The sequence below is a fragment of the Tupaia chinensis genome, unplaced genomic scaffold (assembly GCF_000334495.1).
Source record: "Tupaia chinensis unplaced genomic scaffold, TupChi_1.0 Scaffold000423_1, whole genome shotgun sequence".
NCBI lineage: Eukaryota > Metazoa > Chordata > Mammalia > Scandentia > Tupaiidae > Tupaia > Tupaia belangeri.
Genome location: NW_006159928.1, coordinates 25,133 through 50,785, shown reverse-complemented (window position 1 = coordinate 50,785; position 25,653 = coordinate 25,133). Strand labels below are relative to the sequence as shown.

Here is a 25,653-nt window from a genome sequence, read left to right as displayed (position 1 = left end):
CAAAACAAAACAAAACAAAACAAAACAAAAAAATAATCCTGCCACAATTGGAAAGCCACATACAAAGTGATTAAGGTATGCATCTTCCTCACATTATATAAAAAAAATTAACTGAAAATGTATCAAACGATGAAATGGAAGAGCTAATACTATAAAACTCTATAAAGAAAACTTAGGTTATACGAAGCTTTCTTAGATATATGATACCAAAAATACCAGCAACCAAAGAAAACATGGATTGGATTTTAAAATGAAAAACTTCTGTTTCCAATAATATCATGAAAGTGAAACAACACCCCAGAAGATGGGAGACAATATTTGCAAATCCTATTTATGATAAAGGATTGTACCTAGAATATGTAATATTGTACCTAGAATAGTATAAAAAACTCCTCCATTACAGACTGGTCAAAGGATCTAAATAATATTTCTTGGAGAAGATATACACTGACCAATAAGCACATGAAAAGATGATCACCATTAACCATTAAAGGAATATAAATCAAAACCAAATGAGATCATTTAACATCCATTAGGATGAGTTGATGAAATTATTATGTTAGAGAGATTTTTGCTGTAGGGCATGTGCACTCACCAGAGAGATAAGAGACAGAAAGTGAAAAATCACCCCTGGGGTGATGGTCATGCTACAATCCCTCCTGCTCCATTCTCCTCTCAGGATTTTGGACACACACACACACACACACACACATACATACCTGGCATGAGTTTTAAGCCACTGGGTCAGGGACTCAAACTGTGGTTGACTACATGGGAGTTCAGCAATGTAACCTGGCCCTGATAAAATTATTTTTATGAGAAATATTGTAACAAGTACAGATAAGGATGTGGAGAAATTTGAATTTTTGTATGTTGCAGGTGGGAATGTAAAATGGTTCAGCTACTTCAGAAAACAGTGGTAGCTCCTCAGACGGTTAAAAGTAATGATGACTATGTATCCTAGCTATTTCACTGCTAGGTACATACTAGTTACTTCACTGCTGCGTACATACCTAGCTATTTCACTGCTAGGTACATATGTACACAAACTATTTTTTGTTTTCTTTCTTTCATTTTTTTTTTGGAGAGATTTTCACTATAGGGCGTGTGCGCTCGCCAGACAGACAGAGAGAGACAGAGAGACAGAAAGCAAGAAATCACCCCCCAGGGGGGATGGCCACACCGCAATCCCTTCTCCTCCATTCTCCTCTTGGGATCTTGGGCATGCACACACACGCGCCCAGCGTGAGTTTTAAGCCACCGGGTCCGGGACGCGAACCACAGTCAACTACGTGGGAGTCCAGTGACATAGCCATTATGCTAACTGCTGGTTCCCTATTTCATTTATTTTTTTAAGAGAGATTTTTGCTATAAGCTACATGTGCTCATTGGAGAGACAAAGACAGAAAGACATATACAAAAATCACACACCCCCAGGGGGTATGGCCATACTGCAATCCTTTCTCTTCCATTCTCTTCTCAGAATTTTCGGCATGTACATGTGACCAGTGTGTTTTAAGCTGCCTGTCTGGGACAGCTCTGTGGTCGGCTTTGTGGCAGTCCAGTGACATAACCATCTTGCCATCTGCTGGTCCCAGAATTCAAAATATTCTAAGTGGACCCCAGTGATACCTTTTGTAACACTATGTGCATTAGTTCTCTGTTACTGTTGTAACAAACGACCACAAAACAAAAGGGTTCGACAACTCAAATTAATATTTTGTAGCTTTATAGGTTACAATTTGACACAGATCTTTCTAGATTAAAATGAAAGTATTGGAATTATTGGCAGGACCACATTCCTGCGGGAGCTCTGGGAGAGCATTCGCTTGTGTTAATTTCTTGATGCCAGCTGTATTTCTTGGTTCATGTCCCCCTTCCGCCATCTTCGGGAAGTCAGCAATGGACAGTTGAGTTCTTGTGACATGGCATCATCTGACCTTGATTCTATAGTCACATCCCTTTTACTGGCTTTCTTTTTCTGTGTCTCTCTCCCCTTTTTTCCCTTCTTTTTTTGGAGAGATTTTTCTATAGGGCACGTGCGCTCGCCAGAAAGACAGAGACAGAGAGATAGAAAGCAAGAAATCACCCCCCAGGGGGGATGGCCACATCACAATCCCTTCTCCTCCATTCTCCACTCGGGATCTTGGGCACATAAGCACAAATACCCAGCGTGAGTTTAAGCCACTGGGTCCAGGACTCAAACCACAGTCAACTACATGGGAGTCCAGTGACATAGCCACCTTACCAATCCCGTGTCCTCTCTTTTTTTTTTTTTTTTTTTTTTTTTTTTTTTTTTTTTGCTACAGTGCATGTGCATTCACCAGAGAGAGACAGAGGGAGAATGACAAAGGGAGGGAAAGTGTAAAAGAAACCCTCCCAGGGGGCATGGCCACATTGCAATCCCTTCTCCTCCATTCTCTTCTTGGGATTTTGGGCATACATGCACACATGCTTGGTGTGTGTTTCAAGTCACCATGTCCAGAATTCAAACAACACAGTTGACTATGCAGGATCTAGCCGCCTTAAGCACCACACCACTGGCTAGTCAATCTCTTCCACTTTTATAGACTCTTTGATTACCTGGTCCCAACTGCATAATCCAGAATAATCTGTCAATTGTAAAGATAGCTGATTAGCAGATTTAATTTCATCCCTAACCTTAAATCCTCCTTCCAACATATCCTAGCGTAAGCACGGTTCTGGAGATTAAGACACTGATCTTTGAGGGGGTCACTATTCTGTCTACCACATTGTGATTTTCTTCTGGTAGAAATGTGTATAAATCAAAATAATGGAAATGATTTGGGTTAATGATATTTAATTAATAAAAACAATTTTTTTTAGGAAAATGTACTACAGTAAATTTTGGCACGAATGAAGTGTAGGCCTTTATTTTGTAAAGTAGAGAAAAGGCTATTGTGACCTCTGGCCTCTTCTCCAACAAATGTCCCAATTTAGGGAAAACACGCGTGTGGAAGTTGAGGATCTGGCATGGGACGGACTTCTTGTACACTACTAGGATGGCTCACACAGGGAAAGGCTGCCTGTGACCTGGTATCTCAGTTCACTGATTTAGGTCAGTGGTTTCCAAACTTGGATAACTTCATAATTACTTGGGACATTTTAAAAATAGTATCCGATTTCCAGGCCTTTAATCTAAGCCTGCTAAATAAGAAACATAAAGAACAGAAACTCAAAAAATATTTGGAATAATTTCTTTAGGTGAGTCTCACAATTAGCCAAATTTGGTAATTGTGGATTTAGAGAACTAGACATTGGATTAGTAATGATAGAAGATTCATGTTCTCGCTCATTTTTTGGGGGGAGGGTTGTGTTTAGATTATTTGCAGATAAGTTTTGCAGTTTACAAAATGTTTAAGTGTTACCTAGAGTTTGACCAGTAGACAAATCTGAAAGTACCATTCTCACTTTCAAGTAGTCACTCCCCTAGTCACAGAAAACAAGAACCAATGGATCGTTTCCTCTCTGGGACATAGAATATACTCTGCTATTTTAAGACTTCCCTTATATTATTTTGGCTTTGTTAATTGTTGCAATGTGGATTAATAAAGTTACTTATCTCACCTCACATACCTAACATTAGGATACAGTAATGTTTGTGATCACTTTGTATTTGTACCAAAGTCATGATATATCAAGTCATGTTTATAATTGCTACCTAAGGTCTATGAACTAACATATTTTTCATGCCTTGCAGGTAAAATGTTGATATTTATTGTCCGTTGGTTTAGTTACCTTTCCAAAAATAAGGAAAAAAGAGACACCTTTTAACAAAATAGGCATTTAATTAGGAGTGTGGTCGGTCATTGGATATACTCATCATGAGATGTATTTTGAACAAATTCAAATGTTGGCTTTTCTCTGTAGATATAACACCTCAAAAAGAAAGTCAGGAAGGAATTCCACCTCCAATCCAGAGTCAGGAACCTTTGAAACCTCAGGAAAATATATCACGACCCATTCACCACCCTCTGGTTTTAAAAACTAATTTTGAAGATGAAGAGGAGGAAGAAGATGAACAAAATGGTAAGCAAATATTTTCTCAAATTTACAATGCATATTCACAAACTTCACCATATTTTCTACACATTTGTGGGGGTTTTTTGGTGAGAAAAATTTAAATCCATTGTTATTCATAATTATTAACTTGGAATCCCCATTTAAGTTTGTTCTAGTGTATGTATGCTTATGATCATTTGGATTGGAAGGTTTTTGTTGAATGGTGTCTGGGATATCTCATGTTTAAATATGTGCAGGTGCTTATATGCTACTAATGCTCTCTCATACACAAAAGCTGTTTCTTAAACATTGTTGTACACGTATGTCCATTGATCTATATGTCAGTAGTCATCTCTCTGTCTCACATTTAATTTCTGAAGTCACAGATATCTATATAGTTTATAATTTCTAAAACACTGCCATCTGCATTAAAGTAATCCATGCAAGAGTATGGTAAGGCTTGGACCCAGGTCTTCTGCATATTAGTCTCCTCATTTCCTCCCATATCATCCAACGGACTGGTGCCAGTAACCGAATATATGCAAGATAAACATGCAGAAAAACAAGCTCTCACTGTCTTTTCTCTGGGACATGTCACTCCAAGAGACTGTGGTTTCCATGCTTGGGAATACATGGAACTCTTTATTATTATTATTATTATTATTATTATTATTATTATTATTATTATTTTTCTGCCTCAGCTCCATGTCTCTTTTGTCTGCATCCTCGGCAGAAAAACAAGCTCTCACTGTCTTTTCTCTGGGACATGTCACTCCAAGAGACTGTGGTTTCCATGCTTGGGAATACATGGAACTCTTTATTATTATTATTATTATTATTATTATTATTATTATTATTATTATTATTATTATTATTATTATTATTATTATTATTATTATTATTATTATTATTATTATTATTATTATTATTATTATTATTATTATTATTATTATTATTATTTTTCTGCCTCAGCTCCATGTCTCTTTTGTCTGCATCCTCAAAATAGCCAAACATCATTTCAACATATGAGTCTGTACCTGCAGCTTCTCATTTCATGACACATGATGTATCAGTAGTCATTTCTTTTCTCTGGACTGATTATTCCTGAAAGTTAAAATGTTGTAGCAATTAGAAACATGTACCAGTATGTGAATTTTTTTTTTATTTTAATCGTTAAAAATAATAGAGTAATCCAATCTTGAGAACAATATTTGGGATTTTTCTTTCTGATTTATAAATTTTCAGATTATTTGGCTTTGGGACAATTTAATTTAAAAACAATATGTCCTATAGATGCTTCTAGTTTATGGACAAAGACTCCTGAAGAAATTGAAGAAAAAAGAGCAATAAAGGAGATGTGTTATAAATCTGGTAAGAAATCTAACATTTGTGGATTTTCTAACACTTGTTGTGACAAATATGCTAACCATTACTTTTCTTATGGGAGATTAGGTGAATACTACAGATTTCATACTCCTCCAGATATTTCATCATCAAAAAGCATAGTTTCTACAGTGGAAAAAGAGTTAGAAAAGCCTTTGGAAAATGGCAGTGAATTGCAAGAAGGTAAGGAAAGAAGAGGCAGCGTTCAAAGTGATGTATCAGAGATGCGGTGTGATAGACTATGCATTATTGAATACAATGTACACTAGAATAGAGTTAAATGATAAATAATACATCAGAATTCAGGGAGAGAAGGTGGTGTTCATATTGGATGACCCCTATTTCATATGAAAAGCTTCTGTTAATGTAATTGTGTTCTCCTAGAGGAGCTACAGATTGAATAGACTTTAGGAATGCATGGTGAACACAACACTGTCCCTGTAGTAATCCTGTAAATAATTTGCTTTTGCCATTTTGTTTGCCTGTGAGACAAATCCTTCTGTGAAATACGTTTAGGTTTTTCCTTCTGAATTGATCAGATAACCTAATCCAAGAAAGACAAAAGAGAGTTCACAGAGTGATGTGAGTGGCAGAACAAAGGTATTTTTTTCACTGAATGAATGTCTTCTGTGTACTGGGCAATTTCAGAAGTGATGTGGGGGGACAGATCCAAGCTCTGTGTTTTATAGAACCTGGCTTTCACTGAATCTGATTTTTCTGTTGGTGAACTTTTTGCCCTCCGATACAAGATAAGAAGAGGGTTATATTCTGATATAAAACCGGGAACTCCAGGAAAACCTATGGATGACATGAGTTTGAAAGCTTTCTTGACCCTAGCATGAGCTTATAAACACATTCTGCAGCAGGAGAGACTGGGGATAGGTTGAAATCTCCAAGGATCAAGATGAGTATGGGATACAGTAGAACAGAGTATTTATTTAAATTGCCTGTCTTTATAAACCCAATGTGAAGAATTATTTAAACATGACAGTAGGTGGCAGCAACACACCATTAGGGGATGAACAGTCAGGAAGTCTTACTAGAAAAGACAGATTGCAGGCTTGTCCTCAGACAAGAAAACACAACACACAAAGAAAACAAGTTAGCAATGAATATTAAAAATGGCACATTATAAAGACAATTGTGTGCGCTGTTACTTTGTATCATGTTATTAAAAAGTTTTTAGTTTTAAATCATTTTAATTTCTGTGTAGTCTTCACTCAAATTTCCCCCCAAAGGTTAGCATTATATATCATTTGAATTTTCACTCACTCACTCTCTAAATATACACATTGCTATTATTTCCTGAACTGTTTGAATGGAAATTGCAAACACGATACCCTTTTGCTCTTACATAACTATGGAAAAGTAACAAAATGAGGAAATTACAATGGATACAATATAATTATAATATAGTCTTTTTTGCACACAAATTTCACCATTAATTTTCTTTATAGCAAAATGTTTCCCCCTGATCTAAGATACAATTCAAAATCGTGCATTATTACATTAAGTTGTTCTTTTATTCTGTTTTTTGTTGTTGTTGTTGTTGTTGTTTTATTTTTTAGGTTTTTGCTATAGGGTACATACACTCACCCAGAGAGAAACAGAGAGAGAGAAAATGGGGAAACCCTCCACTACCACCCATGGGAGCGTGGCCATGCTACAAGCCTTTTTCTTCTGTTCTTCTCTCAGGATTTTGGACATGCAGGTACACATGCCTGGCGTGACTTTCAAGTCTCTGGACTCAATTCACATAGTTGGCCATGTGGGATCCATATGGTGAAGGTTCACCACCACGTCACCTTCTAGCCCCTTTTTTATTTTGCTTTCAACAGTTTATTTTAAAAGGAATTTATCCAGAGATGTGTAAGGAAAGACAAAAGAATTGTTAATTTTTGCGGTATGATTAATATTTTGTTCTAAACATACAGTCTGTATGTTTTACTCAGTTGTTCACAGTAAATGGATTAAAAAAAAAGAAACATTACAAAATATTATGTGAAAACTTCATCAAATAAGCCTATTTTGTTCACAAAATACTGTTAGATTGCCTAAATTTTCAAAGTGGCCATTTGATAAATAATTCAACTAGAAGAACAAACTTGCTGCTTTGTTGACAATTCTGAGTTGCTTTAGGTTTTGTTTTTTAAATTGCCAGAGGGAGTGTGCCTCTGCAAGGACAGACAAGAAGAGGAAGAAAGCGCCCTCCGCCCCACAGTGGAGCATGGTCACTCAGCAATCTTTTCTCCTCCATTTCTCCATTCTGTTGGGATTTTGGACACCCACCACATGAACCCAGAGTATTTTTGAAGCCATTGTCATGGGACTGGAACTGTAGTCTGCCATGCGGTTTCCAGCTAAGCCTAACCCCTAGGTTGTGGGGCTGGCCCATAGAATTTGTTTAAAACTGCTATATTTTTCACCCTATCACTGTGTAAACAATACTTGCATTAACTTTTAACCTTTTTATTTTCATCATGAATTCAATCATAAGCATCTTATTTAAGCATCAAATAATTCTTGGGCTAAATTTTTCTTTCCTTCACATCCTTAGGGGATGGTCTTACAGTTCCAACAAAACTGAACCTATCTGAAAAGAAAGGTGAGGTAAAAACATCAGATAGGAAACCAAGGACTGACATTGCTGCTTTTGAAAATGGAGGTGAGTTAATTTATTCCTGGATAATTCTGAAAATATCATCATATAATAAATGTGTCTTAACTTTCTCATAACTAATTTTGTTTCATTTTTTTGTCTATTTCATGTTAAATGCAGAAGATTGGAGGTACATTATAAAATCTGATGCATTTGTAGGCTAATAACTCTACCAAATGCCCGTGGGAAATTATGCTCAGTGTGTAAGACATAAATTCCATTTTTAAATAAAAAATCTGTGTGTGTGTGTGTGTGTGTGTGTGTGTGTGTGTGTGTTTATGAGTATGTGTAGGCTCAAGTCCAGGTTATAATAAAGTCATGTATCAAACATATGCAATATAATATACTATTGTAATACTATAAACGTCGGAGGCATTTAATATATTGTTTGAGTAAGCCTACTTTAAGGGAGCTGTATTCAACTATATGTATTTTTGTGCCAAGACATCATATCTTAATTGCATATTTTAGTTTAAATCTTTTGGAACTGCTTTTTAGGGTAACATTTTGAAAAATCCTTAATAGAAACTTCTAGGCTTTTTTTTTTTTTTTTAATTTAGAGACTTTCCAGGAGGTAAAAGGGTGTGGCTGGCTTGGGAAGAATGTGTGAGGAATGGGAAGGTGGTTGAGAGCAGGTATTAATAAATATCAATATGTCTAAGGCACATTGGTGTTTTCTAAAGTCCCTGCTTCATCCATTTTAAACCATTTTATTCTATATACTATTTTTTTTTTCTGGTGCCAGAGTAATTATTCTTTCCCTCCCTCTCTCCTATTCTTTGCAGTTTTAGACTAGCAGTCACTGTCCGGTTTTCTTGAAGCAAAGAGTTTAAGTAATAAATTAAAAAATTGGCATTTTCTCCCTGTGACATTTACCTTGTCTGTACAACCTAGCAGAGAACAAAACCGGGTCCACTTAATGGATCAATATTAATTATATGTTTTGGTGAGATATTATTAAAGAATAGCCCTTTTTAGTTAATGTCTGCTTTTTGCCACAATGAACTGATGCTTTCATGTCAAAAATAAACTTTCCTTCCTGCTATGACCATAGTAGTATATTTTCTACTTTGTGGAAACAGAAAATTTGAGAGTATCATTATGCTTTGTCTAGTAATTTGTTAGAGTAATCAGCTAGTTTAACAAGCATACCAAGAGAATGTTAAAATTTTTCATCTTCTTTTTTTTTAATTTTTTTCCCTTTTTGGAGAGGCTTTTGCTATAGGGTGCATGTGCTCACCAGAAAGAGAGAGACAGAGAGACAGAAAGTGAGAAATCACACCCCAGGGGGAATGGCCATGCCATAATCCCTTCTCCTCCATTCTCCTCTTGAGATCTTGGGCACACACGCACACGCGCCCGGTGTGAGTTTAAGCTGCCAGGTCCGGGATTTGAACTGTGGTCAACTACATGGGAGTCCAGCGACAAAGCCATTATGCTAATTGTTGGTCCCAAATTTTTCATCTTCTGAGATACTGGGTTTTTGGCAGTCAGGTTTGTTAATTTTTGTAGTTTTTTTTAGAGAGAAGAACATCCTGGGTATATGTGCCTGAGAGAAAAATATATTTATACCTGTGTATTGATAAGATACCTTTGAAAAGAAGACAATAAAAAATTATAACTAATGAGTCAATATTCAACCTAAAGAAAACACAGAAGGCATTGTCTTTAGACTTATTATTTTAATATTTTTTAAACATTGAGTTTAACAAAGTATAGAGATATGCAGAAGAGCTTAATGAATTGTTACTTGCAAATGCGTAAATAAAAACCTATTTATGGTACTGTGGAAAGTTCCTCCTCTCCAGGTCAACAGTCTTGTCCCAGTAATGATTACTACTCTGATCTCTATTACTATAGGTTGATTTTGCATTTCTTGACATTTATACAAGTGGAAACGTACACTTCAAACTCTTTGTTTGTATTCTTTTATGTGACACTATTTCTATGAGACTGATCCATGTTAACTGTAGCAGTAGCTTTTTTACATTGCAGTGTAATCATATAAATATGTACACACACCTACACATACACATATAAATGGATAAATAGATATATAACTATATAAAATGCATATAAACACATACCATAAAAGCATATACTATATATGTGTTTTTATGCATATATACACCTCTACACATGTCACATGCATATATATACTGCAAAGTTGACATGACCACAGAATTAGCAAATAGTAAAACACTGCTTTTAGAATTTATGTACTCACACACATGCACGCAAACATATCACACATAGATTTAATCTAAAATACTAAAAATTATTCATTATGGTATATTCTATTTGTTTTTCAAAAGAGAAAACTAAATTCAGAAGTGTTAATTCACTCTCCTGCAGTTGCTTCACTGGGGAATGTCAGAAGTGGGATTCAAACCCCTACTACCTGGCCCAGGGCCTGAGCTTCTTACACAATGACATGCTGCTCTTCCCTGTCTTCATCCTCTGATCATATCTCTACGAAAACTGAAGCAAGAATGTGGAGCATATTGGCCTGTTGAAACTCAGCTAGAAATGTGTGGGTTCAGTGATTCAAATTTTTTACCTCTCTCTGTGAAAAACCTTAAAAACATCATGAATATTGATATTGAGCTTTGATGGATATTATTCTCAGTTTGGGGCTATTATGTAATATTCTAGTTCATATCTTCTAAAGAGCATATGCACTCATTTTTTTGGTTCTGTATTTTTTATTGATACTTAAGATTTTCAGTTTTCTTAATTATAGCCATTCTGGTGGGTTTTAGACATTCTGGTCGGTGGTTGGTAATATTGCATTGTCATTTTAATTTGTATTCTCCTGATAACTAGTAATATTGAGAATCATTTTATATACTTAATGGCTATTTTGACTTTCTTTACCCATGACAGAGTATGTACACCTGAGAGAGAGAGAGAGAGGAGAGAGGAGAGAGAGAGAGAGGGAGAGAGAGAGACATACCCGCCCCAGGATCTGGTCATGTCACGATCCCTTTCCAGTCCTCCAACATTTCATAACTTGTGCACTTGTGTGCATGTTTGGCATGTTCCAGACTGACCAGGCTGGGGATTTGAACCATGGTCACCATGTAGAACCCTGCTTATTCTGAACAGCATGTTACTGCTGCATCATATAGCTGGCTCTTTCTGTTTTGTCAATGGAGTTTTTAAATCTCTAGCCCATTGCAAATGATCCTTTTCTGGGGCCATGTGGTGGTATAGTGGTAATGCAACTAGACCCGAATGGGAGAGATTTGGGGTTCATAACCCGGGGACCTCCCTGAGCATGCATAATGCTTGTGTGTCCATGATCTGGGCTGGCCGAGACTGGATATGGATCACAGCATGAAGACTGGGTTGGAGTTGCCTATCTTTGTCTCTTTCTCATGGAAGAAAGAAATAAACTTCAAAATAAAATTAAAATAGTCTTTTTATTATTGATTGTTCTGGATAATTCCAAATAATTCTGGATACTTTCTGCTAATCTGCTATTTTGTTCACTAGTCTTTTTTCCTTTCTTCTTTTAAATCTATGTGGTAAATTCTTAATCTCAATTTGACCCATTTGTGGATTTCCTACTTACATTGTCCATCTGTCCTCTACTTTGACATTAGTCATATTTATTGTTTTGTTTCTCCATTGCTGTTTAAAAGACTGTTTTAAGTTATTCTCTAGGTTGTGATGAATTCTTCTGTTTTTTAGTATATCTTCTGATTTTTTTATTAGATGTTGGACATTACAGATAAAATGCGATTGCATATAAATGACGTTATTTTCCCACAGAGAAACTGTTCTTGCTTTTCTCTTGGCATACAACTAGGCTATCATCACCAGACCACCTTGATTCTGCAAGGGTTGACTGTTAGACTACATTAGGGAAGGTACAGTAAGTGATGTCTTATTTGCTCTTTCTTTGAAGGTATACTCATTCTGCGGTCAAAGCTCTTACTCCAAAAATATTGCCTTTCTTGGTTATTAATGAGAGTCAGAGATATTTAGCAAGACCTTTACCCTGGTGAGGCTTAAACTCCAACTTTTGTCTTCCAAGCAGTGAGCTGCTACTGAAAGCTCTAACCAGTTCTGTTGCCTTCCTAATGCTGCTGTGGCTGGTTTCCTAGGATCCCACTCTGTACTGAAGTGTGTGGGAGTTAAGAATAACTTAAAGGGAGCTGTATGCATATTTCAGGGGAACTTCATTGTCATTTCTCCTTCCTTCAGATTTCTACCTCAGGTTCAAGCTGCATAGATAGCTTCAATCTATGGACTCTTTCTTGCTTAGTCACTTTCAGCTTGGCATATATTTTTCTGCAGGATAAGTTATTGTAAGAGAAATGCAGATCAAAACAACAATAAGATACCACCTAACCCCAGTCAGATTGACTAAGATTAAAAAAACAAAAAACGATAAGTGCTGGTGGGGGTGTGGCGAAAGGGGAACTCTCTTACACTGCTGGTGGGATGTAAATTGGTCCAACCACTGTGGAGAACAATTTGGAGATTCCTCAAAAATCTAAAAACAGAACTACTATATGATCCAGCCACTGTGGGGAATAATTTGGACATTCCTCAAAAATCTACAAATAGAGCTACCATATGATCCAGCAATCCCACTCCTTGGTATCTGCCCCAAAACAGAAGAACACTTCATCAGAAAAGTGCTTGCACTTTGATGTTTATTGCGACATCATTCACAATTGCTAAGTCATGGAAACAACCCAAATGCCCACAAACAGATGAATGGATAGAAAAACGGTGGCACATATACTCAATGGTATACTATTCAGCCATTATAAAAACCCAACAAAACCCTGGCTTTTGACAGGAAGTGGATGAATATGGAAGACTTACTGCTGAGTGAAGCAAGCCAGGCTATGAAGGAGAGGCATTGTATGTACCCACTTAATATATACCGAGTGTCCTCACTCTATGACTGAAACTAATTGACTAAAGGATATAGAAACACAGTATATAGATGTAAATACCAGATATAGTGTGTGTGAAAGAGGAGGGTCTGAGGAAGGACATTTGCAGGAGGGACAGGGAGGCAAAGCATTAATGGCACAAAGAGGTGTGGTATTATCTGTTGAAGGTATTTTGTAGTTTTATCAACTGTACTAGGGAGTAATGTTCACCTTTTGAAATATCCACTTTGTAAGACAAATAATAATGTGATTGATGTATGGAAGAAAACAAAAAAGAAATACTTTCATGGAGAACGCTGTGGTGAGGGTGGAGTTTTACTCAGTCTGAGTAAAGCCAGTGTGGATGTGGAAGAATTCAATTTGTGCACCTCCATTGTTTTCAACATTGCTTTGGGTTGTTTTCTAGTCAGTTTGTTTTGGAATTTTACAGTTGTTCTTGGCAAGAAAGTTTGGCTGATGTAAGCCATTTGGTCATAACAAAATCAAAAGTCTTTTTGACTTTTTTTTTTTTTTTAATCATTGGTATTGTGTAAGCTTCTGGATGCCAGAAACAGTATTTACTGGGTCATTGGAAAAGTCATGATGCATTTTTGCATAGAAAAATACTTTATGATTTTTTCCAACAATCCAATAATTAATTACTATAGATAAAACTCCGTGGTAGAATGGTACATAATGTGAAGTGAGTAAATAATTGTGAAATGATCATACGTTTAAATGTTTTGAATAACTGGGTGAATGTATAATTTTCAGATGACTGGAAGTTAATATACTATTATACAGTAGAATAATGAGCCAAATCAAGCAAGGTAAACTCAAACAATGGTAAACATGAAGTCGTAATTTAGGTGTAAGATATTAATGGTGGTTTTTCTCCAAGCTGAGAAAATCCTGTCATGATGTAGTTTGTGAAGGGAAAAAAAAGTGTTTTTTGTTGGGTAAAATGTTTCCTAATGATTCAGTAGTAAGTTTCTACTATCAAATGGCTAAGGTAAACTTCACATTGAATTAATAGGAGTATTATAGAAAGATAATTAAATGTCATAAGTCATTGAAAGTATTCAGTAAAAGAGTTGACACATAGAAAAGTGCTCCATAAATGTCAAGTGTTATTATACACATTCCACTGATTTCTCCACAGGTTAGTCTACTTTTGAGTATCATTTATAAAGAAAGTTATTTGAAAGAAATACTTCATGTTAGGAAAGGTAACTCATATAGAGAAGAATATGGAAATTTTATATATAAATAATATTTAAAGGAGTATAGGTCTTTATCCTTGAAAACAGAAGTCTTTATGGAACATGAAAACTGTTTTCTTATATCTGAAGATGTTTTATGTAAGATAAATTACATTTACTCTGAATATCTCTAAAGGGCAGAACTAAAGAGTTCAAAGTTAAAGGAAAGTTAATTTTGTTGAATATGTGACTTTTTTGCAGTTATCTACATGTAGGTTTACATATTAAGTATTCATATACATATATTAACATACATACATTAATATAAGCATGTATGAAATCTACAGAAATGGGAATGGTATTACTGAAAAGTGTTTAAACAAAAGTTGACAAAAGGAATATTGTAGAAGATATTTTGTATTGAAAAGTGGTTTGGAGAGACTCCCACATGGAGTCAGCCATTTTTTTTTTTTTTTTTTTGGAGAGATTTTCACTGTAGGGTGCATGCGCTCGCCAGACAGACAGAGAGAGACATAGAGACAGAAAGCGAGAAATCACCCCCCAGGGGGGATGGTCACACCACAATCCCTTCTCCTCCATTCTCCTCTCAGGATCTTGGGCACGCACGCACACGCGCCCGGCGTGAGTTTTAAGCCACCGGGTCCGGGACATGAACCGCGGTCGACTACGTGGGAGTCCAGCGACATAGCCATTACGCTAACTGCTGGTTCCCGAGTCAGCCATATTTTGAGCCCTGGACCTAGTGATTTAAAAAATCACATTCAGCACATGTATGTGCATGCCCCATATCCCAGAAGCACAATGAAGAAGGGATTGCAGTATAGTAATTCCCCCTCAGGGTGAGGTGATGTCTCACTTTTCTTCTTTTTGTTTCTTTTTGATGAGTGCATGTGCCCTATGGCAAGGAAAAAAAAAAAGAAGAAAGAAAAGTGATTTTGTACCACTTTCTGCCATTGTTGCCACTAACAGTAAGGTTTTATTGTAGGGGGTGACTGTTATGTTCCACAGAGGATAATATTTCTGGGAGTAGATGAAAATGAAGTTTTGACTGAAGAAAAAGAAATCACCATGTCAAAATGTTCAAATACTAAAGGTAATGAATCATTTTATAATTTTCATCGATTTGGAATTTGGAGAGGTAAGTAAAATGCCAAGCTTGGTTGCTGTAGGAACCAATATAAAAGAGAAGGTAATAAATAAAAAAATACATTGAATAAGAGTCGAGAATCTGAAGGTTCTGGTACGAACTCTGTCCCTAGCTGACCTTGAGACTGTATTGTCTTCAGCATTAATTTCCTTCTCTGCAAAACTAGCCTGTTAGACTACATGATTTCTTGGAGTCTTGTTAGCTTTAATGTTATTGACTCTCTTAAATGGTAACACCAAGTCCTGTCCAGTTTCTTTTTCCAACTTATAATGTTAATATGACTGGATTGTGTTGGAAAACACTGAACAATGTAAAAAGTATCAACCTCATTTGAATCCTTATTTTATTATTACTGCCAACTATGTCATCTGTGAATAATCGAGGGATTTAAAAAGATAGATCTTCTATAGCTTCTAAGCTGCCCTTACTGTCCTAGAATTCGCAAGGTGGTTATTCTGCTGGGCATCCCTCCCTGTCACAGATTTAAAGTTAGCTAGGTCTAGCTTGTGGAAGTGATTAAGGTGGATGAATCCCACCTGGTCAACCTCCTGGCTCAAGTCCTGGACCCAGCCACTTGAAAAACTTGCCAGATGAGTTTACATGTCCAAAATATCGAAAGGAGGAGAGAGAGAGGAGAAGGAGAAGGAATCATGGCATAACTGTGTCCCATGAATGGTGCTTTCTCCTCTTGCTCTCTCTCTCTTATGAGGTCACATAACTTCCTGCAAATTTTAAAAAGAACAAAACCAAAAAAGCTGTTCTATAAGCAAAAGCCTTCCCCTACTGCCTGTCAACACATATACCTATTTCATCTACTGTCTTTTTTCCATCATTAAATATTCTCAAACATAGGAAAAGTGTTTATAATCAAATTATTTTTATGCAAAGTTGCATGTAAATCTCTTTCTCACTCGGACCTGTGTTTCCTAATTTCTCAAGGAAACTCTTTAAGCTATACTAATATAATTGCCACCAGTCATGTGTAACTGTTTAAATTCAAGTAAATTAGTAAAATATAATTAAAAAAATCATTTTTTTCTGACACCACATCCAAAGTGCTCAATAGCCACACGTGACTTGTGGCTACCATTATCAGATGGCACTGATTTAAAATATTATCCATTATTGTGGAGAGCTCTAATGAAAAATCCTACTCCAAAGCACAGAACAAATGAAATAGGTCACGTTTAAAATATTTTTGGAACCTGATTTAAATGAGCCCATTCGATGTAAAATTGATAACCGTATAATACTTTCATTTGGAGATATTAAAATATTACTCTAATTGTGTCGTTCACATATTGAAGATAATTAATAATTATAGTTCTAGACTTTTCAGTTTATTATTTTTTTTGGAGAGGTTTTTGCTATAGGGCATGTGTGCTCATCAGAGAAACAGAGAGAGACAGAGAGACAGAAAGCGAGAAATCACCTCCCAGGAGGGATGGCTACGCCACAATCCCTTCTCCTCCATTCTCCTTTTGGGATCTTGGGCACGCACACACACGCACCCAGCGTGAATTTAAGCCACCAGGTCCGGGACTCGTACCGTGGTCGACTACATGGGAGTCCAGTGACATAGTAATTTTGCTAACTGCTGGTCCCGACTTTTCAGTCTTGTTACTGACAATATTTGTGGATAATTTCAGCAACTAGGGGATTTTAATGATGATGTCTAAAATGAATAGACATATTAATTTTAATATTATTTAGAGAGGTGTGCCCGTTGTGTAATGTTTGAAAAGTGCAATGCCAATTGAATTGCTTCTTTTACTAAAGTTGACATTTTATTTTAATTTGCTTTAAAAGATAATGGCAGTATTCATCCAAAGCGTTCCCTAACTACCCGACTAATACCTACAACGCATGTGTTAAATGCTACTGAGAATATCAGTATGAAGTGCAGAGAGGACGCCTCTTCAAGTGAGACATTAACTATTACTTTTTGACCTTTGATATATTTGTCCTGTCATGGACTTGTTTGCTTATTTGAGACATAATTTTGAAAAAGGAAGAAAAAAGAATGGCTTGAAAACTATTCAGGGCTGAGAATTAAAGAGACAATATTCCTCCACTAACTCTGACAATAAATTGTGATGTAGGCCCTAGCAAATTATATGCTTTCCCACTAGTTTAATTTAGATATTAACATTAATACCAGTTTCTTCTCAGGAGATTCACTAGTATAACATTTAAAACTTTTTGCACCCGTAGTGAATACATTGTCAGATTTTATTGTATTTTGTATTGTTTTTTTGATTGGCTTTTACCTGGCTTTCAGTACTCTGAGGTACTTGTTTTGATATAATTAATACTTGTGAATCTCCCTGCTTCCCACCCTCCTTCCTTCTGTCCCATTTTTAATATTAATATTAATATTCTGAGCCCTTTTAATATTCTTGGATCTCAGCTAAGCACTGATGAGAACTATGATGGCTTGCCCCCAAGAAGCTAGGTTCAGTGGCTCTTGTTAAAAATATGTTTTTCAAAACCTGGGACTGGGAGTCTGAGGATCGGAGGTGGGACTCGATGCTCGAAAAGGAGACAGTGATACAGAGCTTCACAAAGAGCTCAAAAGCTTAAGCGGAGGTTGAGAGCCAGGGCAAAGACAGATTTATTAGTCCTCTGTGGAGAGCTAATGAGATCTACACAGTGCACTTAATGTTCATTTTCTCTGGGCAGTAGTCACTTAGGAATATTCAGGAGCCCTACACAGAAAAGTAACAGAAAGCCCCTCTCTACCAAATTGTTTTAAGATTATCTGGAGAAATATACCTTAGAAGTTCCTGGGAAATTATGAATGCATGTAAAAGTTTTGATGTAAAAATTTGCAAATAAGTAAAATGAATTATATTAGCACTTAGAAATTATGATTGTTCATTCTTTTGACAAAACTATCTGTACACCCCACTCCCTAAGACTTTAAAAGAACAAGGTAAAATTCACTAAAGCATTTTACACAAATTCTACTTTTTAAGGCCATGTTTTGACTGAAAAATTACAAAAAGACTTAGGTTGAAAGTAACAATTCTAAAACTACCTAATAATAGCATTATAATCAAATTTATAATTATATTTATAATACAATTTTATGTTCTTTTAAGAAAAGCATTTTTCTTTGAGGAAAGCTGCTTATTGAAGGTGTTCTCATCAATCTATTTCCAAGATAGATATTTCTTGTCATTTAAAAAAAATCATCCTTTGTTCTATAAAGTTTTAGGGTAGTACCTTTTTTTCTCTTGCTTGACATGTGAATGCACAGGTATATAATTATCAACTACAGTAATTTTCTGATGAAAGCATCTTTTTAAAAAAAACTGTAAAAATTTGTATCTTCTTCAAGTGAATAACATCCAGCCGGTGAGGAAGCCTCATTTTAAGGGTGTGAAAAAAAGAAAATGGATTTGTGATGAACCAAAGAACTTTTCTGGTCCAGGAATGCGGAGAGGTAAAAATGTCTGTGTATTTGACATTTTAAAACTGTAATTTGAGAAGAAATTAAACGTAAGTTTTTTTTTTTCTCGAGTAACAGTATTTATACAACATAAATGTTATTTTAGTTGTCAACCAACTACCCTAAACTTAGTACTTCAGCCTTCATTGTCTCCCATTGTGATATCAAATATTTCAAGTGTAATGTATTTTGTATGGATGTGGAACCAGCATATTTTATTCTTTACTCCCTCCCATTTTCCTTTTACAGCAGTACAGGTCCCAAATCCAAAAAATAAAATGAGTTACCATCGCAATAATAAAAACCGAAACGCTGAGAATGCATCCTATATCCATGTTCAGAGAGATTCTATCAGGACTGTCTCACTGAATGCTCCTCACCGCAGCAGGCCCACCAATGGGTCCTACAACAAGGTCGAGGTTAACAAGGAACCCAAACTCAACCTGTGCCCAGGTGGGGCTCTTCAATGGTATGGTTCACTGGCCTATGGGTCTACGGTTTGTGTTCCCAAGGAATTTCTTCACGGTCTGGTTAATGTCCCCTGCTACACACCGTTCTCCTTTTCCCAGGCCTTTGCCACCACCACCTCCTAAAACCTAGTGAGAGGATCTCATCTGTGTGCAGGCGTGCACATGATTTAAAGGACGTGGAAGACAACTCGGGTTAGGTGCAGATGACTTGACATTGTACCTCCCTAGAGTTTTATCTCAGGGCACTGCACTTTGTTCCCCCTAGACAGCTTTATTTCACTCTGGAGGATTGTTTTGAAATGGTTGACATTTTCTTGTTCCACTAACTGCATTGTTCAATTATCACTGTCAGGCCAGTGCCTTGGCTTTTCTCTGGGCCTTCATGATTACTTTCTGAAAGGGTTAGTTGGGGGGTTAACTGCAATATTTTTGGCAACCTCTTGTCTCTCCCACCATGCACAGATTGCTTTTAAATCATCTTATCATGTAAGAAGCAAAGTCACAGTATATGTCAGAAAGTACAAGGCCATAGGGGAGAAAGGAATCAAATCTCTCTTCCTGTCTCAGATGAAGTTATGCTCTTTTGGAGTTGGGTTTTAGGTGTCTCTACAAAATACCCCTTAACTCTCTATGATTTCATGTTAGTATTTTTCATGTGCATAGTCTAGTTAGCGGAGTTCTGTGTGCTATATACTTTTGGAAACATAAGTAAAGATTCCATGCCTTTCTTAGATTCTCTATTTTATAATTTGAATAAAAGCGAGCTTTATTTAACTTATTTTTCTATGTATTTTAGAATACTGGGTCATTGGAAAAGTCATGATATATTTTTTCTATGTTTCTCTATGTAAAAATGTGTCACAACTTTTCTGATGATCCAGCTGAATGGAATGTGGATGTGTATATGTAAAAAAGGATATTCTTTAGTCAAACAGGCTTTTCATTTTATTTATTATTATACCATTATTGATTATTATCATTTTACTGTCAGTGGATGGCTGTGATGAATGCAATGAATATTAGAACAGTTTATTGTTGATCTCCAGGTTTGTGTGAAAGTGCCAGCAGTCATACTTCCCATTGCTTTTGCGCAATGAGCGCAAATGTCAACACAGGATCAAAAGGCAAATTCTTAGTATCGCTATAGCTCATATTTTGAGAACCACAGTTGCCTAGTCATTCCTGGAAATATAAATATAATATTGTTAGTTACTAGTTGAAATGTAAAGCCGTCAGACAAAAAAATAAATATTTAAGGATCAGATCATTATAGAAATGCTTTGGTTTCTTGGGACAGTGAGGTCACTATTGCAGAGTGATCATTGTGAACATAAAAGTCACTTCACAGAAAGAAACAGGATTTGGGTCACCCCTCATCAGTTCTTTTGTTTTGTTTTGTATTTAGCTCTACAATCATTAGCAGAGTTGTATGAAAATAATGGAAGATCAAGGCAGTGAAATATTTTGATTATATCCAGATAGCATACTCACCTAGAGCTTAGCCTCATGGGAGAGAACTTTATTTGAGGAACTGAGCAGCCAATTGAGAGATCTATAACCACGTTCTCTGATAACTTAAGTGGTCTTAGTAAACTTACTTGAATTCTGATGCCTGAGCTTTGAAGTGGTAAAATGAATGATGTAGGGAATAGCTTCACCCCTGAGATGTTTATAACTTTGAAACACCCTTGGAATATGATTTTAATGTTATAAAATATTAATTCTGTCTTTTTTTTTTCTCAGACAAATACATGCCAACATCATATAATGGTTCAGCCTGGCGAAAAAGAATTCCTTTCTCAAAAACATATTCTAAAACTGAAAAGATATATACAGGTAAATATTTTCTAGAGTTGCAATGTGTCATAAAATTCTGAAAGTGAATGACAATTTTTTTCAGTTCAAGGAACACATTTTAGGAAACATAAAAGAAAATTTTGAAAGTATATATATATAATTAGTTACTTGGGGTTTAACAGATAACTTTGTCTACTAGTAATTTCATTTTACTATGTTCTATTATGTTCCTTTTTTGCCTATTTTTTATGTTCCCAGAAATCCTTTTGATCTAGTTCTATTCTCTGCAACAAGCATAGTAATTGTAGCAATTATGTAATACATTAAAACGCCTTATTTGCAGTGCAAACATTTACAACCGTATTTGACACAAACACAGTCTTAAAGCCTTGCTATCACCATAGAGAAATATTGGCTGGTACAGGCTGACAGGACAGCCAAGATGAAATTTCTAGCCCAGGAGGTTTTGCGTGACTGCAATCTATCTCCCCTTTGTTATCTGTTCTATAGAAGGGTATGAGGATCCTAGGAACCTCTTCAGATTGAGATTTAGAGTAATTCTGACCTCAAGTTCCTTTGCTAAAAATTTTGATGTCTATCCTGAGCTAGCCAAGAAATCTTGGAAAACCATATAGGATAAAATAATTTTAGTTACTTCATAGACAACAGAACCTTTCATAAAAAGTTCTGGATAGGGCATTTCTACCTAAATTAGTAGCACAAAGTTTCAGAGTAATCTTTTTTTAGAGGCATTGCCTTGGGGCATGTGTGCTTGCCAGAGAGAGGAGGGAAGAGAGAGAGAGACATTGGGGTACTTGCACTTGCTGAAAAGAGAGATAGATAGACTATGAGAGGGAAAGTGAAAAATCCATGCCCCCTTCCCTCTGCCCCCAGATGTCCACACCAGAATCCCTTCTCCTCCATTTTCCTCCTAAGATTTTGGACACACACGCACACACACCCAGCTTGATTTTCAAGCCACCGGTAAGGACCTCAAAAGTTAGTCAGTTATGTAGGAGCCCAGCAATGTAACCACTACCCCGTCTGCTGTTCCCTCAGAACAATCTTTAAAATCTGTGATCTCTTATACTAGAACAACTCAGAATGAACTGGAATATGTCTAGATCAAAAACCTTCTCCTTTTCAAAATTGACAGCTGATATCATCTAAAGCAGGATTTCTGGAAACCTCTGACTGTAACCAAGACTCAGTATACAGACTGATGGATAGTAAAAATAACTGCTTTCCTCTTTTTCCCTCATCATTTCCCCAAATCATGTTGTACTGCATAAGAACTCTGCAGTAGTGCTATTTAACTGATTATATTTTTTCCCTAACTTTGTTTGAATTTTCACATGTGATTGCATTTAATTTGGAGGGAAAGAGGTGAAGGGTTGATGAAAGTCCTGGATAAAACTAGAAATTGTTGACTTAAAGCTCTTTCTCCAGCAGTTTCTTAGGGGCAGGATGATATTTGGGGTATTAAAGGATATGCTCCCTACCCAATCTCCTGTCCCAGTGACTGCCCTTCTACAGGGCTCCCACCTTCCTGCAGTTTCACTTCTGTGGTTTTGGTTCCCTCATGATCAACCACACCCGAACATATTAAATGGAAAATTCCAGAAACAAAAACTTTATAAGTTTTAAATTGCATGCTATTCTGAGCAGCATGATAAAATCTCACACCATCTTTCTCCGTTTGGCTTGGGCCTGAAACATGTCTTTGTCTTACTTTATCCATGTAATACATACTCCTGCCTTAGTCACCTCGTAACCAACTGGCCTATGAGATGGACTATTTCATTGCATGGTTTATGTTCAAGGAACCCTGATTTTACTTAAAATGGCCCCAAAGTACAAGAGTAGTGATGTCAGCAATTTATATATACCAAAGAGAAGCTGTAAAGTGCTTCCTTTAAGTGAAAATGAGAAAGTTCTTAATGAGGGGGGAAAAGTATGGTTGCTAAGATCCATGGCAAGAACTGTTGGCAAATTGTGTAGAAAGAAAAAGAAACCCATGTTAGTTTTGCTGTCTCACCTTAAATGACAAATGTTACCTCCACCGTGCTTGATGGGATGGAAAAGACATTAATTTTGTGGGTGGAAGATATGAATGGGAACATGTTCCAATTAACATTAATCGAGTTTAGTTCCGTCTGCAATTTCAAGTATCCATTGGGGTCTTAGAACAGTGTTTTCTATGGACGAGAAGAGACTGCTACATTCTGGTAGATTTCTCCTCTCCCAGATAGTTTAATATGAGTCATAGAAAAATCAGGGGAAGGAAGAGTCACTCCTAAATGCAATACAAGTGCCATACCCATATGGCACAGGACCCATGCATCCATGTATGGCCACAATTCATTTCCCAGATGCAGTTTAGGGAGAAAAGCTGCGGAGAGGATTTTCAATGTCATCTGGGTTAGAGAGAGGGAAAGTCACGTCTAACCGTGAGAGGGCTGAAGATAGCTCCTTGAGATTCCAAGCGCCAGGTTTCAGAGGAGGACATCAACATTCCTGTTGAACCTCAAGTGGGAGAGAATTTTTGGACAAGAGGACCAGTAAGCCTTCACAAGGTCTTCTGGCTGGGACTGAAGGATAAGCATCAGAAAGAGGCATCGGCTCTTGAGTGCTACTGGGACAGAAGAGGAGGGGGATTATTTAGCTGTAATCTTAACAGATTGCCTGTGCTGGAAGCCAAGCAGAAACCAAGCCAGCATCTACTGGTCACACCCTTGTTAATTTAAGCATGATCTGAGGACCCAGTTGCAAGGACATCATCGGTGAGCTTGTTAGAAATGCGGAGGCTCCATCTCAGACTTGCTGAATCAGAATCTGTATTTAACATCTCAGGTGGTTAGGGGCATATTAAAGTTTGAAAAACCTTAGGCTAGGATATCTGGGCCACCATTCAAGGGCAATAAATGCCCAGCACATGACCAAGACAAGTCAAGACTGTTGAAATATTTTCTTTTCCCAACTGTCACACAGCAGCAAAATTCTCCCCTGTCCCTACTCCAGAAATTAGGACAACCACAGGGAGGTGTAGGGTAAAGAGAAAATGCTGAGAAAGACTTTCAAATCCAAATGTGACCAAATGATGACAGTACTGTGACTGAAATGAGCAGAATGTATGTGACTAGACACAATTTCTACAACAGGAAAGGATTTAGGGTCAAGAAATTAAACAGATTTTATAATAAAATAAAGTACACTTTCATATTCGCTTGTGAATGGGAAATTTGTAACCCTGATACTCTTACCTCTTTCAATTACTGTCATTGCCAGAATGGAAGAGAAAGACTGGCTTGTATTTCTTCTCCCCCCACATTTCTGCTAGGGCACAAAGCAGCAGTTTCGGCATTTCCCAGTGGACAGATGGCAGGCTGGAGGGAAGGAGGCAGAAAACACAAGCTGCCATTAGTCTGTTCCTCCAAGGTCTGGCAGCAGAGGGCACAGAAGTGTAAATGAGCTTGAAGAGCCCTTGGGGAAAATGTTGGATGCTATGAGACTGAGGCAATAGGAGAGGAAATTGTGAATGTTTGTGGGTACAGGGTGTCTGTGGAGGGGGAGAGGCTGAAGGAACTAGAGATGTTACTCTCCTTGCCACCTTTCCTTGAGGCCAGGTGTCCTTCTGATAGGGATGTAACTACTGTGAAGAGAGGTACTCATCCCTATAGGATGGAAGGTTCTTGATGTTCATTCTGGGTACCCCATAGTGCAGCCTAATCTTATTATTGCCATTCTTTGCAACCCCTCCATCCAAATGCAACAATCAGTAGGTGTAGGAAAGACATGGAACTAGTCTGACTAGCACTTTGAAAATTGATGAATTAAAGCAATAAAATTAATATTTGTTCGGTCTTTAGATTTAGGGCAAGTAATTAGCCAAAAAATATGATCTAGTAGTTCTCCAAAGGGAGGCTGAAAAGAAATAATTAAATTTTTGTGCATGTGTTTTGTTATTAGAGCCAAGAAGAAATGGGAGCAAGTAAAACTGGAGGTTGAGAGAAGAGAAAAATGAGAAAAGAGAAAAGTGCCGGACATCATCTGATTTACAATCAAAAATGAAAATTCAAAGAATGAGATATTCAAGTTCTCCATACTATATACTGGATAGCCAAAGATGATAAAATGCAAATTCTGAAATAAGATGCAGGAAGTACATTGTGCTCTTTCAAACCGATAAAAATGCAAATTACAAACAGCTGCCTGTGTATTTATAGAGGTCTGGAATTCATTTGATGCTTTACCACAAACATTTAATAAAAGTTAAAAGTTTGACAATTAAGATCCTTCTTTAATTGTAAACCAAGTTAGGTTGCACACATTGAGGAGTAAAATTATGCTTTTCTGATACTTGTTTGCAATACTTTTTTTGAGAAACCTCATTTTGTCTTTTTTTTTCTTCACCTATATTTTAAGCTGGGTTCTTAGCAATACTAATAGATAAAGTATAAACAAATTGAATGATGTCCCTTAGGGTTACAGTTTGGCGTTGAATACATTAAAGGAATTCCAATAGAAATATACTTTGATGTGCGGTAGAGACGAAGATTGGTTTATTATGTAGGGCAGTTGCTGAACAGTTTTTTTTTTTTT

At 36.6% G+C, this 25,653-nt stretch overlaps 1 protein-coding gene across 6 annotated transcripts in view; it reads left to right on the top strand.

Moving 5' to 3' along the window:
* Positions 1-25,302, top strand: part of ZC3H11D (zinc finger CCCH-type containing 11D) — a 43,679-nt gene extending 18,377 nt beyond the window's left edge. For 2 of the 6 annotated variants that reach the window (XM_027774321.1, XM_027774319.1), the window contains exons 4-13: positions 3,892-4,050; positions 5,269-5,394; positions 5,476-5,589; positions 7,964-8,071; positions 15,169-15,276; positions 17,140-17,253; positions 18,674-18,778; positions 19,034-19,237; positions 20,998-21,090; positions 25,021-25,302. In XM_027774321.1, the coding sequence (XP_027630122.1) occupies positions 3,892-4,050; positions 5,269-5,394; positions 5,476-5,589; positions 7,964-8,071; positions 15,169-15,276; positions 17,140-17,253; positions 18,674-18,778; positions 19,034-19,237; positions 20,998-21,090; positions 25,021-25,046 (1,157 nt within the window). In that variant the 3' untranslated portion in view covers positions 25,047-25,302. The remainder of the gene's footprint in view (positions 1-3,891; positions 4,051-5,268; positions 5,395-5,475; positions 5,590-7,963; positions 8,072-15,168; positions 15,277-17,139; positions 17,254-18,673; positions 18,779-19,033; positions 19,238-20,997; positions 21,091-25,020) is intronic. The other 4 variants (XM_027774316.1, XM_027774320.1, XM_027774317.1 and 1 more) reach the window with 4 other exon arrangements.
* Positions 25,303-25,653: the final 351 nt, after the last annotated feature.